Source organism: Podarcis muralis, chromosome 7 (genome assembly GCF_964188315.1).
Source record: "Podarcis muralis chromosome 7, rPodMur119.hap1.1, whole genome shotgun sequence".
In the NCBI taxonomy this organism is placed as follows: domain Eukaryota; kingdom Metazoa; phylum Chordata; class Lepidosauria; order Squamata; family Lacertidae; genus Podarcis; species Podarcis muralis.
Genome location: NC_135661.1, coordinates 52,455,384 through 52,471,927, shown reverse-complemented (window position 1 = coordinate 52,471,927; position 16,544 = coordinate 52,455,384). Strand labels below are relative to the sequence as shown.

At 42.5% G+C, this 16,544-nt stretch overlaps 1 protein-coding gene across 1 annotated transcript in view; it reads right to left on the bottom strand.

Annotated features, from left to right (window-relative positions):
- Positions 1 to 16,544, bottom strand: part of NECAB2 (N-terminal EF-hand calcium binding protein 2) — a 145,130-nt gene that overhangs the window by 58,140 nt on the left and 70,446 nt on the right. Inside the window, exon 5 of the mRNA XM_028739548.2 lies at positions 13,948 to 14,045. Within this exon, the coding sequence (XP_028595381.1) occupies positions 13,948 to 14,045 (98 nt within the window). The remainder of the gene's footprint in view (positions 1 to 13,947; positions 14,046 to 16,544) is intronic.

Below are 16,544 nucleotides of genomic sequence, written 5' to 3'. Positions count from 1 at the left end.
GAAGTCAATGAGACATTTATTTCTCTTCTTTTTGTCCCTCTAAATTGTTAAGCTCAGCATCATTTTAGGATGCATTCTGCTGAGGCACATTCAGAGGCTAGCTATAAAGTGCCAGTTGAGGGTCTGCTTGGGTTCCTGTGTCTCAGGATTTGAGCTGAAGGGTTTGGGGTATTTTCCCCAAGCTTTTGGGTTTCTTTGCTCTTCTCCTGGGATATCCATTGGGAATTCAAAGTGAGGAGTGTGGTTGGGGGAGAAATTTGATTCCATGTGAATAGGATTCGGCCTTAGCCTAGCTCTCCCCCTGACTTATTGGCAGTTGCTTTTTTTACATTTAATCTTCTCCTCATCCACAGTCTAAAGTAGTACAGTCCAGTAATAGGTTCTCCCTCACGCTCCTGGGAAGCACAAACAGAGAATGGGGCACAGTTACTACATGCAGCTTCCATCAAGCTTCCCTTAGAGTCTATTATTTCAGGCAGAGCACAGGTGGGAGTTTGCATGCTGGAAGGGAAAAAAGCTCTCTACATGCAGAATTAAAAGCAACACAGGGAGAAAGCCAGGCAGAACTGGCACACTAGTACAGATTGAAATGAAATGAAGTTTATTACGGTCCCAGGTCAGATTCACATACCGTACTAAACAAACATAAAACACAATAGAATTAAGTTTGAATTTACAATCAAATATAACAATAAACAATACGAATGTGACAGCAATTAGAAATGTGGTTTAGGTCTTAGTCTCCAAAATATTATCTAGGGTTTGCATCTGAGGCCTTAGCCTTTGTAATGCACAGCTTGTTCCCTGAGTTTTATGGCAGCCGCACAAAATTTGGCCACCCTTAGCATGATCTCTGGATCCTTATCCTCTATCACTAGTACAGATTTAAAAAATAAATAAATGAGAGAGCAGTCGTTCAGTTCCTCACTTTCCTTATGAAGTGGTGCAGTAAAGGAAAAGGTCTGTTTTGTTCTGCTGCATAGTGAATGGGATCCAGCTATGTACCTCACTGAGGTCCATAAAGCATTATCAACACCGACATCATGATTACCCTTATTTAATTTACATAATGCCCTTCCTCCCAAAGATAGGAGGCAGGCACACTTCGCTAGGGACCACCACCAATAAGTCCCTGTCAGAAGTCAATGCCAATCGAGCAGCTACTAGTAGCACCACCACCAAGAAGGCATCATTTACCAATTGTAGCAACCAATACATTTGGCATGGGGGAAGGCGCTCTTTTAGGTACTTGGGTCCCGTGCCATTTAGGGCTTTGTATGCTAATACCAACACCTTTAATTGGGTGTTGTAGATTACTGGCATGCGATGCAGTGATTTCAGGACATGGTCCCTAGTTACCAGCCTAGCACCTGCATTCCACACTAGCTTCAGCCTGGAGACTGTCTTAAAGGGCAGCCCCACGTGAGATGACCTCAGAGAAACAAGGGTGAGGTAGGTAACAGGTTTATCTCCTTCCCAAATTTCCTTTGTGTGCTGGGAAAGAGTACAGGACTCTGAGCTTTACTCTTATTGATGGGATCTCTGCACAAGTTCCAGGATCCAGGGTCTAAGAAACATCATGATCTTACCAAAAACCCTTGCTCTGCATCAAAACACACATTCATTTTTATATGTACAATAGAAAAAGAAGTAAAGTGGGAATGTGGCAAAATGACATTCAGCTACACTCATCAGTGAGTGAGGACTGGCAGCCGGTACAATATCTGGTAAACCCAAGTTTGTTAGTATGGAGCATGAGAAAAAGCCCTTGGAATGCATTTTCTTCCTTGTTTGATCTGAAATGGGCTCAGCCAAAAACTGAAGGGCTCCCACAGAGCTATAGAACGATAGAGGGAAATTTAAGATGGAGCTACACTAAGATTAAGGTTAAGTATCACCAAAAAGGGGACACAGATCAACATAACATTTACATCTGCACACATTTACATTTATATGTGTGCATGCAAATTTAGAAATTATGATTATAATTTAAATACGTTATGATGCATCTCACATATTTGGGAAGGCTGTGACTAGCTGTCCTGTCTGTTTGTTCAGTACACAGCTAGTTGGTTAATCTCAAAACTCTTGCAGGTCCCTGGACTTAGATTGGACACCCCTTCTCTGTAAAGTTGGACACAAATGAGCTCAACAGATACTTAACACACACACCCTGCCCCACTGGCGTGTGGAAGAGAATCCATTTCTCATTAAATGGGAAATTTCAAGACCTCCTCTTGCTTCCGTTATTAAGAAACCCTGCAGTTGGAGAAGATTAGAGGAATTGAATTCTAAAATGCCCACGGGCCACTTTGGCTTGCTCACAATCTAGTTATCAAGATTGCCTACAAAATCAACTTCTGTCGTATCAAAAACAAGGCGAGTGCACATGAATTAAATTCCCAATCCCTTACTGGCCTTTTCAATAAGTATGGCTGAGCCCAAAGTATTCTGGAGAACTTTTTTAAAAAATTGAATTGGGAGGGGGAAGATTCCATTAAAACTCCCCCTTGTCTTCCCCACCAATTCTGCTACCTGAGGCAGCTGCCACCTTGATCTTATTTTTATCTGTCAGATACCAATGCAGCACCCATAAGAAAAAAACCAGTTGCAAAAAGGGGATTCCTGTCTTCACTATAGTAAAGTTAGGGTCTTAAAAAATTTTGTGTCAAAAAGTAGAACATTGTAGCATTTCAGCTTGGCCCAAGATACACTTGGTGGTGCAAGAGTCCCTAAATCTATTCTAACAAGTGGACATCAGGGAAACAGAATTTGCATAGTAGGTAATCAGCTTCAAGCTGATGAGTAAACAATCAAATACTTGATAAAGGAGAAGTATTAACATATGAAAGAGGCTTTGTCTTTGTGCAAAAAGGTTTACACAAAAGAAAATGTAAGACACCTGGATCTAAAGAAAAGCAACTGCTACATACATTTATCCGATAAAGAAGCCCTTTTTGTGTTTGCCAGAAATCTTTCTTTAGAGCAGTCTGGGGTGCTGATTATTTTGTGTGTGTGACAGGTTTCATTCTTTATAAAGATCTTTCAAAGATTATTTTTAAACAGAAGAGAAAGTTCACAATTAAAAAAAGAATTACTCATTCCTGAGAGTCACATGCTGTTTGTGAAAGATCTCCAGACACACCCAGGACTGAAGAGGTTTAAAAATCATGTTTTTCTTTCCTTTTTGTTTTAAAATGAAGATGGATGGCTAAACTTGACCAGACTAAATCTAGAAAATGGCTCTCCACCCGTAAAAGCAGTGTAGTATTGGTATCAAGTTTAATAGAAAATACCAAGTACTTGATCATGCATTCTAGCTCAGACAGTCTTCATTCATTACTTGCATTGTAAGGGGGGATTTTTAATGAACTCAACAATAACCTACACCCACTGACTTGCCCCAATTTTAGCCAAATCACACCCCCTGGAGCCTTAAAAAAATAGCAAAGGACGCAATCACAAAAGGTAATAGAGACAGGCCCCTTCTGTAATTCAAACACTGTCTTGATAGGGGGATGTGGAGATTTTAAAAAGTGGAAGGAGAAAGGTTCCTTGTTCAGGCACTTAAATTTGATCTTTGCAAATTCCTAAACAAAATGACTTGATCCACACCTCTTGGATCAGATCAGAAATCAGGAACCCACTGGACTTTGCCATTCAAATGTTAAAACCCACTTCTCAGCAGTTTAAACATGTCAAAATATGCATTGAAGTACACGGTTTCAAGAGAACAAACGCATTGAAATGCATACTTTGAGAAAAATGTGTTTGTATGTATTCAAATGAAGGCTGGATGGATCGTTCTGGTTCCAGTCATGTCAGTTTATCAGGTATTCATAAGTTCCTTCTACTGCATTAATCTGTGATTTGAAAACAAACTAAATTGTACAAAAATCCATTTTAAGTATTTAGTTATATCAATAAAAATGGTTTCAATACATATTTAATAATGCCTTTAAATATGTATTTTATGTTAATGCATATCTTTCTAAATATATTTTATTGAAAATATGAGTGTTGGTACATTTTGTGAGCCAAGAACTGTATAGCAGAATTCAGAGACGTGTGAAATCTGAAGGGTAATTATTCTCTGATCAGCTCATTAAACTCAGGAGATGTGAAAAAGTGAGTTCACATCAGAATTCACAGAAATCAAATTCCTTAAACATTTCTAATTAAAATAAGTGTTGAGATATATATTTTGAGGGTTTTTTTTAAATAGGAGTAGTATGGAAATGTGATAAAAAAGGTGAAAAATGGGCAAAAAGGCATTTAAAAGAGAAAAAAATATCGTTTCTAGAAATCGGATAGATGGCCTGTTTTAGAAGTGGGGTGGGTTATGCTCCTCTTGAAGAAAGAGAAATATAGTCCAAATAGCCTCTAAAACCTGGCCAAGGCTGACTCCTAAATGTAAGAAAGCCTGCCTTTCCCAACCTGCCTGAGTAGTTCTAGTGTTGTGAGAGAGGGAGAAAAACTGTTCTTTATCCACTTTCTCCATGGGACTACAACTCCCATCATCTCTTACCATTGGCCATGTTAGCTGGGCTAATAGGAGCTGTAGGGAACAATTTCTGGAGAACATAAGGTTGGGGAAGACTTATCAAAGCTTGTACAGTGGTACCTCGGGTTACATACGCTTCAGGTTACATACACTTCAGGTTACAGACTCCACTAACCCAGAAATAGTGCTTCAGGTTAAGAACTTTGCTTCAGGATAAGAACAGAAATTGTGCTCCGGCGGCACGGCAGCAGCAGGAGGCCCCATTAGCTAAAGTGGTGCTTCAGGTTAAGAACAGTTTCAGGTTAAGAACGGACCTCCGGAACTAATTAAGTACTTAACCCGAAGTACCACTGTACTTGTTTTCAGTTCATGCTGGAGCTAGTTCCCAGCTGCCCTTCTGAGCTCTTCAGCTGTCCTAGCCTTAAATCAAAAGACAAATGAAGCATGACACAGGAGAGCCATGGCCCAATGAACTGCTGTCTAAGGGACCACCACATCCTGGAACTGGCACTGCCTCTGGAGCAGCCCTTCCCCCATTGGTCTCAGCATGCGGAGCAGGTGAGTCCATGCCCCTAGTCCAAGGGAGCCTACATCCCACCTCCAGATATTATGGACTGCAACTCTCATCAACCCCAATCAGCACAGGGCAAAGGCACAAGACTTCTGTGGTCTGGTCTTTATACTGCAGAAATTAGTTAAAAGATAGCACTTCACCCTGGAAAGTAAAGGTATTGATTATGGAAAAAAGGAAAGTGGTTTGACTACTGAAGGAGGGGAGGAAATGTTGCCATATAGATTCATGCTGCTATGCTGACCAAGACATTTGTTGCCCACTCAGCAGCTCATGGGTGCCAACTGCGCAGTAAGGCAATGCCACCAAGCCATCCTCCTTTTCATCCAGCCCCCTGCACAGTTTGGTTTTGCTCAGCCACTTCCTTTCAACTACAACACACACAGAGAAACTAGCGTGTTTCACTGGACTGATTCATTTCCTCCTCCACAGATCTCATCTAACTCTTGAAAACTGCAGACAGCCCTTGCCTCTTTCTCCCTCCCTGGAGTCAGGCTCCCCTTCTTCAGGGGATAAGGATGTTGAGGGCTCTGGTGTCTCTGAAGGCAGCTCAGGTAACCGGCTGCAATGGCAAAAGATCCCACAGAGGCGATTGCCCAGCCAAAGGCACAGCTTGCCATAATCAGGGGAAAAGAAGTAACTACTCAAGAGTATGCAGGTCAGCACCTGCAGACTTACACCACATAGTTACATCCAAAGGCAAGCAATTGCTGTTCAGACTGAACCACCAAAAGAAGTGGGCCAGTAGGTTTGCACAGGGTATTCCACACAAACAACTGCTTTCAAGCAGAACTGTCTGCCATGTCACCACATTTTCATACTGGGACGGTAGGCTGAAGTTTTCATTGAGACAGGTGCATCTGTGAATATGATGGCTGAGGGTGCATATGGTGCACTCCCTCAGATGCCACCACTACAGAACACAGCAGTCAAGATATATGCCTGCAGAAGTCCAGAACCATCAAGAAAAGTTTCAAAGAATTGGAAAGCTAAAAAGAAAGCAAACACATTGATGACACTGTTCAGCCTGTGTGCCTAACACATGGGTGCATTCTCTTACACATCAGAAAGCTAGCTGAGGAAGAGTTAAAACATCTGTAAGAGTTTGACTTTCTGGAGCAAGTAGAAGGACCAACCCCTTGGGTCTCTCCAGTAGTAGTGTTCCCCAAACCCATGCACTTATATCCTTGGGATCTACTGCAATAAATAAAAGAAAATAAATAAGAACTTTGAGTGATTTCTTCCCCTGCCCCTTGATTTAAAAGAGTCCGCATTGAATGCATTATATGATGTGCATGATTGGTTATCTGCCACACAAGTTGAGCATCAGCTCCAATGGGTGCATGAACTGGGATGCCAACATTGCCAAATGCTTGCTTTCCTTCCAGAACTGTAGAAATATAAGAAGTGGCATTTGGGCAGGGCAGGTCTGTTAAGGTAACTGAAGTATCTGCAACCTGTCCTACTTGTTCAAAGTGAATATTTATGAATGTTTCTGGCAGGTTACCCAAAGCTCTTTGCTCCTGAAATATATATGAGCAAGGTGCAAACGGCCAGAATCAATTTGGTCCGCAGAACTTGGATCCAGCTCTTAAAAGAAGCAAGGGGAATACAACATTGTTACCAGCATTAAAATGCAAAATCTAGCTTGATCTGACATACTCTCTACTGCCTACAGCTCAGTTTGGGTTCTGCAGAGCCATGCGGCGTCTTTCCCCAACCCCTCAAATCCTTTGATTACTTTGCATGCTCTGCTTGAAAAAGCTGCTAAATGTTTATTCCATTGGCTGCAACATATATTTCCATTCAAAAACATATTTCTCCCCTGTTGTCCCACTATCACAGATCTGCTCTCCTCTCCTTCTGAAGATGTCTTTAATTGGAACCTAGCCCACCCAATATCTTGGCTCTGGAAAAGCCTTGTCTCCAGTTATGCGTTCTTCCTCTCTTGCATTTGCATGGCCCCTGTTTACAGATGGGCAAGAGCAATTGGGTTGCCATCATGCATTGCACTGTGCTGCTCATCAGGCTTGGGGACCGGGGTCTACGCATTGCAGGGATTCCGCTGAGTGAAGTTGCTGAAGTTCATCATAGTTCACCCAATTTGAAATATAGCTGGTGTTGGGGAACCAGGAGCCCTCCAGCTGTTGTTGGACTACAACTCCTGTCCTCATTCTGACAATAAAAATGTGGGGTGAACAACCAGAGATCAGAGTATTCCCCCCCCCCACCCAAAAAACAAACAAACTATGTTTACACTTCAGGATTTAGTAAGGCAAGAAGTTACAAAGATAGTTTTTTTTTAAAGAAAAAAGATCATTTCAGTTTGAGCAGTTACTCTTAAGAACAAAAGATGAAACACATGCAGGTACAGCTGTTTTAGATAGTTTCCCTAACCAAGCCAACACCTTTCAATTTGCATTCCATTGTTCAGCTTTTCGGTCCCTTCGTGGTCCTCTTTTCCTTCCCGACATGGTTCAACTAAGCTCCAGTGTTTCTTTACAATGTTCTCTTTCCAGTGTTTCTTTACAATGTTCTCTTGCACAACTCTTCACCTTTTCAAATTTGAGACTTCACGCTAACTATGACTCCTCAACTTTCTTCACTAACTTATTGCCCCACACTCCAAGTTACATACAATATTTTCATTCCTCCTCCTAACCTTTCAGCCAATCAGGAGGAGAATAAACCTCTGGTTGCATCACTCTTTCTCCTTAATTGGCTAAATCTTTGACCCTCCTGTGCACAGCTTCCTGAGCAAAGCATCCTCTCCTACATCTTACCTTCCTGTGAACCTTGAGCCTTCCTGTACAGGAGAGCCTTTAAAGCAAAAGGCAACTATTTGACAACCCATGTTTCACACACAAATTCTGTTCCTTCACAGTGTTTATGGGTCAGAATGAGACACGGTCTATTTAAAGGAAATACTTGTAGGAGAACAGGCTTAGTAAAAATCATTTCTGAAATGTGAGTGACAACTATGAATTATCTTCTCCCACTACCCAGCTAAGGGTGGGTCTTGTGTGTGAAAGTAACTATAGTTTTGGACAGAAAGAATGTTAGCTGCAATGGGTGATGGCTGTGAGATCTGAAGGCACCTTGGGATGTGAATATCTCTCTCTGGTTGATATGGTGGGCATCAGTGGTTTTGCTATGAGATCTTATCCTCCACTTATGTCATACTTGTGAACGTACCACGCACAACAAAATGCCATAACTCTCCAACCACCTCTCCTCCAAAACTCTCTGCAACTCTCTGTTCAGGGAAGTGGAGACCACAAAATAATAATATTGTGGTGGGTGGGGGGGCTGGTGTCCATTGGTGAAAAAAGCAGAGAGACTAACTATAGGTGAAGCTAGCACCAATGACCAATAGATCATGCCCCCCATGGGCTGAGCTTGGTAGGGAAGTGCCCCATTTGACTTAAAGAGCAAGCCTCCAATAATAATAATTTGCTTCTGTAAACGTCTACAGTAGATGTTATGGTAGATGCATAGTAGATACCAGTCCAGCACTCTAACCACTACACCACACAGTAGATACCAGTGTGGTGTAGTGGTCAAAGTGCTGGACTGGTACCTAGGAGACCAGGGTTTGAAACCCCACTCAGCCATGAAGCTCACTGGATGACCTTGGGCCAGTCTTTGCCACTCAGCCTAACCTACCTCACAATGTTGTTGTGTGGATTAAATAAGGAGAAGGGAGAACCATGGATGCCACCTTGAGCTCCTTGGAGTTACAGGTGAAATAAAAATGCAACAAAAAAATAAAATACATCAATAGATGGCTGTCTTGGGACAGGAGCTGGGGAACTGAAAACACCACCAGGGTTGGTTCTGTGCATGAGAGGCTCACACAGAGCAACACATGTAAAAGAAATTGGGCATGGGTTTTGCAAGTGCAATCAACACATTTTTTAAAACTGCAATTTTCCTTCTGGGGATATCTTGTTATCTATATATTTACTATACTTAACAGCAATGCTAGTTAAGTGTAGAAGATTAACGGTCCTTTTGCCACAATGCAGTACTCCCCAAGGGAACACAGCATATAAAAACCTGCTCTCTGCAGGAATGGGTGTGAAAATGAGTTATTATGGAGCTTGCTCAGCAGATCTGAAGGAAAATATATCTATATAAGGGAGAGAAAAGTAATCAGCCAAGGTGAATACAATTTGAAGGGTTATTGTATTCCTCGTTCTCCCAGAGTAGAGTCTCATCTTTATGGGGGAAAGGGCAATACAGGGTGGTTACATGTCCTGCTTTGCAGGGGACAGACATTTCTCTGAAAGGCTGGCCAACAAGGCTATGCACTGGATTTGGCCAAGGTTCAAATCCTAAGACAAATCAGGTCTATTCAGAGGGATCCAGGCATTGCTCAAGTTGGCTCCGTCTAATGAAAAACAGGTTGACATTCTCATCTGCTGTTGTTTGTGAGCGCCCAAACCAATTCTGCAAGGAAATGAAAAATAGAGTAGTATACAAACACATTGAAACAAGCGCTTGTGATAAAATCAAGTTTTAGCAGCCTAGCAGTTTTCCTTTTGAAGTCTATGGGCAGATGGTGAGAATTTTCAGAGGCATAATGAGGACATTATAAAGTTAGCCACCCCACAGTTTTCTGGTGGAATTTCAAGAGCAGAAATTCTTAGCAGAATCGAGAATAACAGAACACACCAGCCAACAGGAGACACTTTCAACTCAGCACAAGCTTATCAAGTGGCTCAATCATCATGAGGATAGTTTGGGCTCACAGAAGTGTGAAATCTCTGTAGATCTTAGGCGCCATTTTCAAAAAAGTGCTTCAGCATAGCACTTAAATAGCTGACATGTGTTGTCCGGTCACAGGATCACAAAGCCAAAGGAACACAAAGCCCATTGGCTCAGTTTGGTCTTTGCAAAACTAGCTATTTTGACTCCAAATATGAAAAATATATTTCCACCCCCGCCATAATTTGATGTAATTTGATGAGTGGGTTCCAAAGTCACCCTATTCCTACCCCTGACAGAAACTGCCTGACCTCTGTGCCAAGGTCATATTACTTCACCGTGTGTGTGTGTGTGTGTGTGTGTGTGTGAGAGAGAGAGAGAGAGAGAGAGAGAGAAAGAGAGAGAGAGAGAGAGAGAGAGAGAGAGAGAGAGAGAGAGAGAGATGGAAGCTGGTTTGCAGACAATACACTATGCATGCTACCGTACTCATTCAAACTTCAAGTCCTCAAATATTCCCATATTGTTGTCTTCCATCAGTATCCCCAGGTCAGACTGATTTGTCTGCAGCCTGATCCTCTGTCAGCTGCCTCATTTGCTGGTGGCCTGCCACAATCCACCTTCCCCAGAGGTTGGTGTGCGAAGGGCCCTGGCCACTGCTCACCCCTCCTTGGCAAACTTCTCACCTTCTATAAGAACTGTGAGCTTGATTGGGCAGAAATAGTCTCTCCTCCAAATAAACACTGGCAATTTCCACTGATTTCTGTTTTCTTCAGAATTCTCCAACCTCCTTACTAAGTGCTGTGCAGCACTAATGCTATTCAGGGAGTTTTTCTCCATTGCTGCTCACCAAAGAGGCCACCCCTCCACCTTTCTAGCATTAATGCAAGCAGATGGCTCCAGCTGCAGTATAATTACTGCTTTAGGCGAAGTCCAGTGGCTCCACAGCACTCTTCAATTATTCAATGGTCCACGATCTCAGCCACGGTCATAAATATAATGGGAAGCCATCAAAAGTCACCAGGTAGCTCTCTCCCTTGTTTTCAGGCCATCTTATGGCAGATCTGCTTTTGACAGTCCATTAGTCCCCTAGACTTACGGGAGCCGCCCTTTCCCAAGATGTCTTGCTTTGCCGTTTTTTAGAGTTTCTTATTGAAGATGTGAGACATCAGCAGGAAAGCTTCTTTCCAGTCATGAAAGCAATTAAGAGAACTGCATGGGTTACATTAAGACCAAGTATTTCTTATTCAATAGAGCCTTAAAAAAAATAATTAACAGAAATGCCCTATTTTTAGATCTTCCTCCTACAAGTAAGAAAGGACTTGCAAAGTGAGCTTAAGCCTAATAAATTGTAGTTTGGCTACAAAGTTAACTCTGATCTCTCCCAAGGCTGCTTTCAGCCACACACAACACAGGAAGGAAACAGCCGCAAAGTTTTAATACAAACATTGTCATTAGTTGTTTCCCAAAGAATGTGCAAATTATTATAGCAGGATATATATTCTGGGACATTGTTTTGATCTAGGAATCGGGAGTAGTAATACTAAGGGGTGTGAAATCATTTCTCTTCTCATCATTTGTACATGGTCAAAATCCTGACTCTGGCTTCCCCTCTCCCCACCTCCTCCCTCCTAATCCCTTTTTCCTTTTGTGTCGTGTCTTTTAGATTACAAACCTGAGGGCGGGGACTGTCTTATCACTGTAAGCCACTCTGGGAACCTTTCATGGCTGAAGAACATATAATATATATATAATCATGAAGCCCAAGTTGCTTTTCTCCCTGCAGAAGTAAATAAATAGGTCCCCAGATCTTGGGAACAATTATTTTGAGCAAACACATGGTGCATGGTGGGAAGAATTCAGCAGCCAGCCACCCACCACCTGCCACTCCTTTGCTCTGAACAGCAGCCTCTGAACAGCTGCTTTTCAATAATACAAAACCTGCCACTGGATACTTCATGGATTTTCCACATAACATCTAGTTCGGTCCTTAGAATTTTGAAAATGACTTACATTTTCCTCCTGCAGGAGTGAAGAGTTAGAGCTGAGAGAACATTGGTTTTCAAGGAGGGAATCAGAGCGATATCCCATGCTTAATGACTCGAAAAGATTTCCCTAAAACATTACTTGTCATTTACATTATTTAACAAAATTTCTATTATCACTTGATAAAGAAACCTCTCAGCTGTTCACAAAAATATAACATGTAATTTAAAAACTATGTTGATGAAAACAGTTAAAACAAGTATTTTAAAATATTCAAAAGATAAAATCAACTGTAGCTAAAAAAAAAAAAAAGGCCCTCCAGGCCTCTCTACCTGGCCCTCGAGACTCTCCTCAGGCCACACCCCCTCTACACATGCCATGTCACCAGCCCTACTTTGCACCCTTTGCAAGTGTTTTTGCCTGGCTGGAATATGTCCTTGAACCCTCACAATGAAGAAAGAGGGTACTGTTTGGCATTGCTGCCCAGGTCTGTGTTGCAGCTATGCCCCAAGGGGCTTCAGGCAGGTTGCAATACAATTATCAAACTTTTTAGGCAAAAAAGGAGATGATTTCTGACCATTTACTCAGTATAAACTGAAACATCATCTGATGCTGTTCACCAGCTCATCCTTTGAAACACCATTTCTAGCCTTGCACTGGAAAAATGCACAGATGGCAACACAGAAGTACCGTATACTGAACAATCATGACTTGGATTCCACCACTTTCAGGCAGATTTTATTTAAACGCCACCATTTATGAGTAAACACAACAGCTGGGACAGTTTTAAGCCATCAGTGGTCCAGGCCCAAGATGAAATAGAACTTTATACATGGAAGAGAACTGATTATTATTATTTTAACAATTTTCTGAGCTTTCTGCTTCACCTACCAGTTGGACGCGACAGCAGCAGATCTCCCTAAATCAGAAAGTAATTACATTCCCACACTTTGTTTAGCTTGTATACTTTAGCGCCTAATTACCAGAGATAGTTTACGAGCTTCCCCCACAGAAAATAATTGCCACATGTCTCCTTAAAAGAAACAAACTATCAGCGTTCTTTTCAAGACACAAAGTATAAACACCAATTAAAATGGGTTATACAAGAACTTCACAAGTAAAACAGGCCTATAGCAAAAATGTTAATAAAATGAATCCAAATATGCCACATTTAGAACCTTGCACCTGCATTTGCTTAAAAAGTTTCTTTTAAAAAATAAAGTGTGGGGGGATTACAACTAATAGCGTCTGGAGCGGATTTTCCTTTTAATAGATTAGTTTAGCCTATTTGGTTGGCAATTGAGGAAGCAGGGCTAGAAACACATCTGCACTCAAGGGCATATCAGAGTTTTCCTTTGAAATGAAAAGCAATTTATTTCTTCAAGAATAGGAGAGACCAGAAGGGGGAAAACATATTACACAAACTTTAATGAAAGTCACTCTACACAGAAAGCCTGTTTCTGAGGAATAAGTAGCCAAAAGAACTTAAAGCAGAACATATTCTTGGCCTTCATTTCCATCTCTCTCCGCCTCATAAGGAACTTGTTCTATCTCCACTGACAGAGGCAGCAAGCCTCTGAAACTCAGTCACCGGGAATCACAAGTAGGGAGACTGCTCTTGAGCTCAGATCTTGCTCGCAGGTTGTCCAGGGACATCTGGTTGGCCCTGCAGGGACAAGCTGGAGAAGGGAGCACCAACAGGCTTCTGCCATGGCCATTGGATGGTGGGAGGACATCTGAATGGTGCTTGAGGCTTCATAAAATATTGAGAAACTAAGCTTGAAAACACCAGTTGCTGGGGTTTTCATCCTACGATCTGAGAAGGATACACCTTGCTTAAGGGGCTCACCTTTGCCTTGAGGTATATTGCCAGTCTGCATGCCATCTTATTCTCACACAGGCTTAAAGTTACCTACTATGCACCCACACTATTCATCTTGCAGGCTTCTGACTTGTGTCAGTAAAGAGTCAATTCCCTCTATCATCTGGGCTGGTATAATTCAGCCCCCAGTTTTCATGTGCACTGGGGGACCAGAAAAGCACCAGTTCTCCACATTTCCTTGAACAGGAATTACCCCCAAAGTAAAGAAGTCACAAACTCCAGGAATCCAGCTTTGACCCACTCAGAACTTTAGCAGCTACAGATGAATTGCATATATATGACATAATGAACACTCACCCGTTTGGTGTAATCCATGGCCTTCAGAATGGAGAGGTTGAGGGTCTCCAGGGAAGCCAGAACATCTTCATAATCTCCCATGTGGTCGGTAAAATAATCTGGACCCCGAGGATATTGCAGGATTAAAGGAGAAGGGAAGGAAAAATAAAGGATAACATTTTAATCATACTTTCTTGCCTCAAGGTAAATGTCCAAATTGAAAACTTGCTGTTTCAAAGTGTACCAGCCAGGAAATATTCCAACTTCTAAAAACACTGCACTCCATCATGTTTAGTAGGTGAAAAGGGTTCAAATCATAGAGCTGGCAGCGGTGACGGGCTTGTAGGAAATGCAATGCTAGTCCCAACAGGTGGTTGTCCAGCCTCTGATTTAAGACCTACTCAAAGGGTTGTTAATAGTTGAAGGCAAGTTCTTACTGTGCTGCTACATTTATTTTTGAGGGATAATTTGCATGACCTTTTCTGTACACCAAGATAGTAGTTGAAGAGATTTTTTTGTGGCTGGGCCAGAACACCATTAAGCTGAAATGTGCAGAGGAAAGAGGGAGACCACAACCATTTGTCACCCCCTAACATGTTTGATCAGGGTTGTTAGCAGATCTTGCCTGCATCATCTCCTGCCCGTGCTCCCTCTCTTTTGACAGCCCCAGATTAGTCCATGTGGACCTGACTCAAGGTGATCCAGGGCTGCCATGACCTAGTCCAGGCAAATGCCAGATCAGCCTGAGTCATGCTGATTTCGTTCAGGAACTGAAATTTGTCTGGACCAAATACACAGCCCTTGAAAATATCTGTAAGTGAAATAATCCAATAAAATAGTCCTATTAGTTGTAGTACCAAACACCTGGATGGTACTAGGTTTAGGAAGGCAGATCTTGATGTCATGGACTGGCTGGATGCAGAGGAGATGTGGGAGGCACCAGTTGGGGAACCCTTAAGGAAAACCCCAGGGAAAGAAGGCTCAGACTGAGGGGATTGGTGGTGGGATGGCAGGAGAAGAGGAAGGAGGTGTGGTGGAAGCTGAAGTGGTAACAGGGTTTAGGGAGCAGGGAGAAGCAGAGGCTTGTGAGGAAGGGAGCCAAGAGACTGATATGAGTTAGGCTGGTGAAGAAACGAGGATGTCTTCCCCTCCTGCTGTGACCAGTTCCCCTCCCCCCCCCCAGTCTCCCAGGACCAGAAGAGGTATGAAGAGGGAGGAGCAGAGACAGACATGGCAATGGAGTCATAGATTGCTTGGGAAGTACCCAGGGGAGGTGAGGACCTTCAGTCCCCACAACTGCCTCAAAGGGGTAAGATCTACCGGGGGGTGTTGCTGTGCTCACTAGGGCTGGCCTCCTGAGCTGAACTTGTTTCCTTGAATAAAGAGTTAATTTCACTGACACACTGACACTGACCTGCCTCTGATTCCCGCTCCTGACACTTAGCTATGAACCTCCACCCACAGATTGAGATCTAAGTAAGTTTTCCGTCTTTATTTTTTTAAAAAGTGCAGAAATTGGTGCTGCCATAATCTCTGTTAGAAAAGAAGCAGCAATTCATATTGAATTGACATTTCTTACAGAACTCTCCTATAAATAACCTCAAAAGACAGTCCATTAATTAGCCTCCCTTGGCTTAATTAAAATGCCATATATCTCTCTGAACAGCATGCAGGATGAAGGGAGCGATAGCAACTGCTGGAGGAGCAGTGAGGAGTCCTCCTTCCACTGTGATCCACAGCGGCTTGAGCCTGATTTTAAAAAAACCCCAGCCACCTAATTTCCAGCAGCTGCAGATATTTCCTCACCATACAAGGGAGTGAAAAATAAATAAATAAATCACTTTGCAGAGTTGGCTTTTAGAAGTGAGGAATGGAAGAAGTAAATCCTTTTCTGGAGATGATAAAGCAAAACTTGTGACACAGTCCATAAAACCTGAGGAGGAGAAAAATAACGATTGCGATTTTGGCAAGGGCGGGCACTGAAAAGCTGCACGTGTAAAACAGGATTAAATTGTAATTTTGATTAAAAAGCCTTTGCAAACACAAGAGAGAGATTTCACCTGGACCAACAGGAGATTTGAGGCACTTGCAAATACGTGCTGAGGGTAAGCCTAACACAAACCCAATGGCAGCTTGCTGGACACTAGAAGGTTGGTTTATAGAAGAGGTTGCAATATTTAGGGGGCCACCAATGTGACACACGTAGGCACAGTGTTCCCCTTGAAGTCTTCCCCCAGCAGCAACAAAGCCTCTCAGTCCCCATTCTGTTCAGGGGCCTCTTAGAGCTGAAGGAGGAAGTTGGAAGAGTGATGCTAAGAGAACATGCACAGAAGTGTGCATTCTAGACAGGGATGGGCAAATCCCTGAATTCATTCTCTCTCTCTCTCTCTCTCTCTCTCTCTCTCTCTCTCTCTCTCTCTCTCATTTCCTCATTTCTCCAGTCTTAAGTTCAGCTCTCCACATTTCCATGCCAGCGTATCTTTTTATTTTAAAAAGTCCTTATGAAAATGAACCAGCATGTTAGTGTGGATTTCACTAATCTACGCATTTATATCTCTGCGTAGCATATGAATTTTTCCACACATTCCTCAGCGAGAGAAGTGCATTGCAAAATTCGG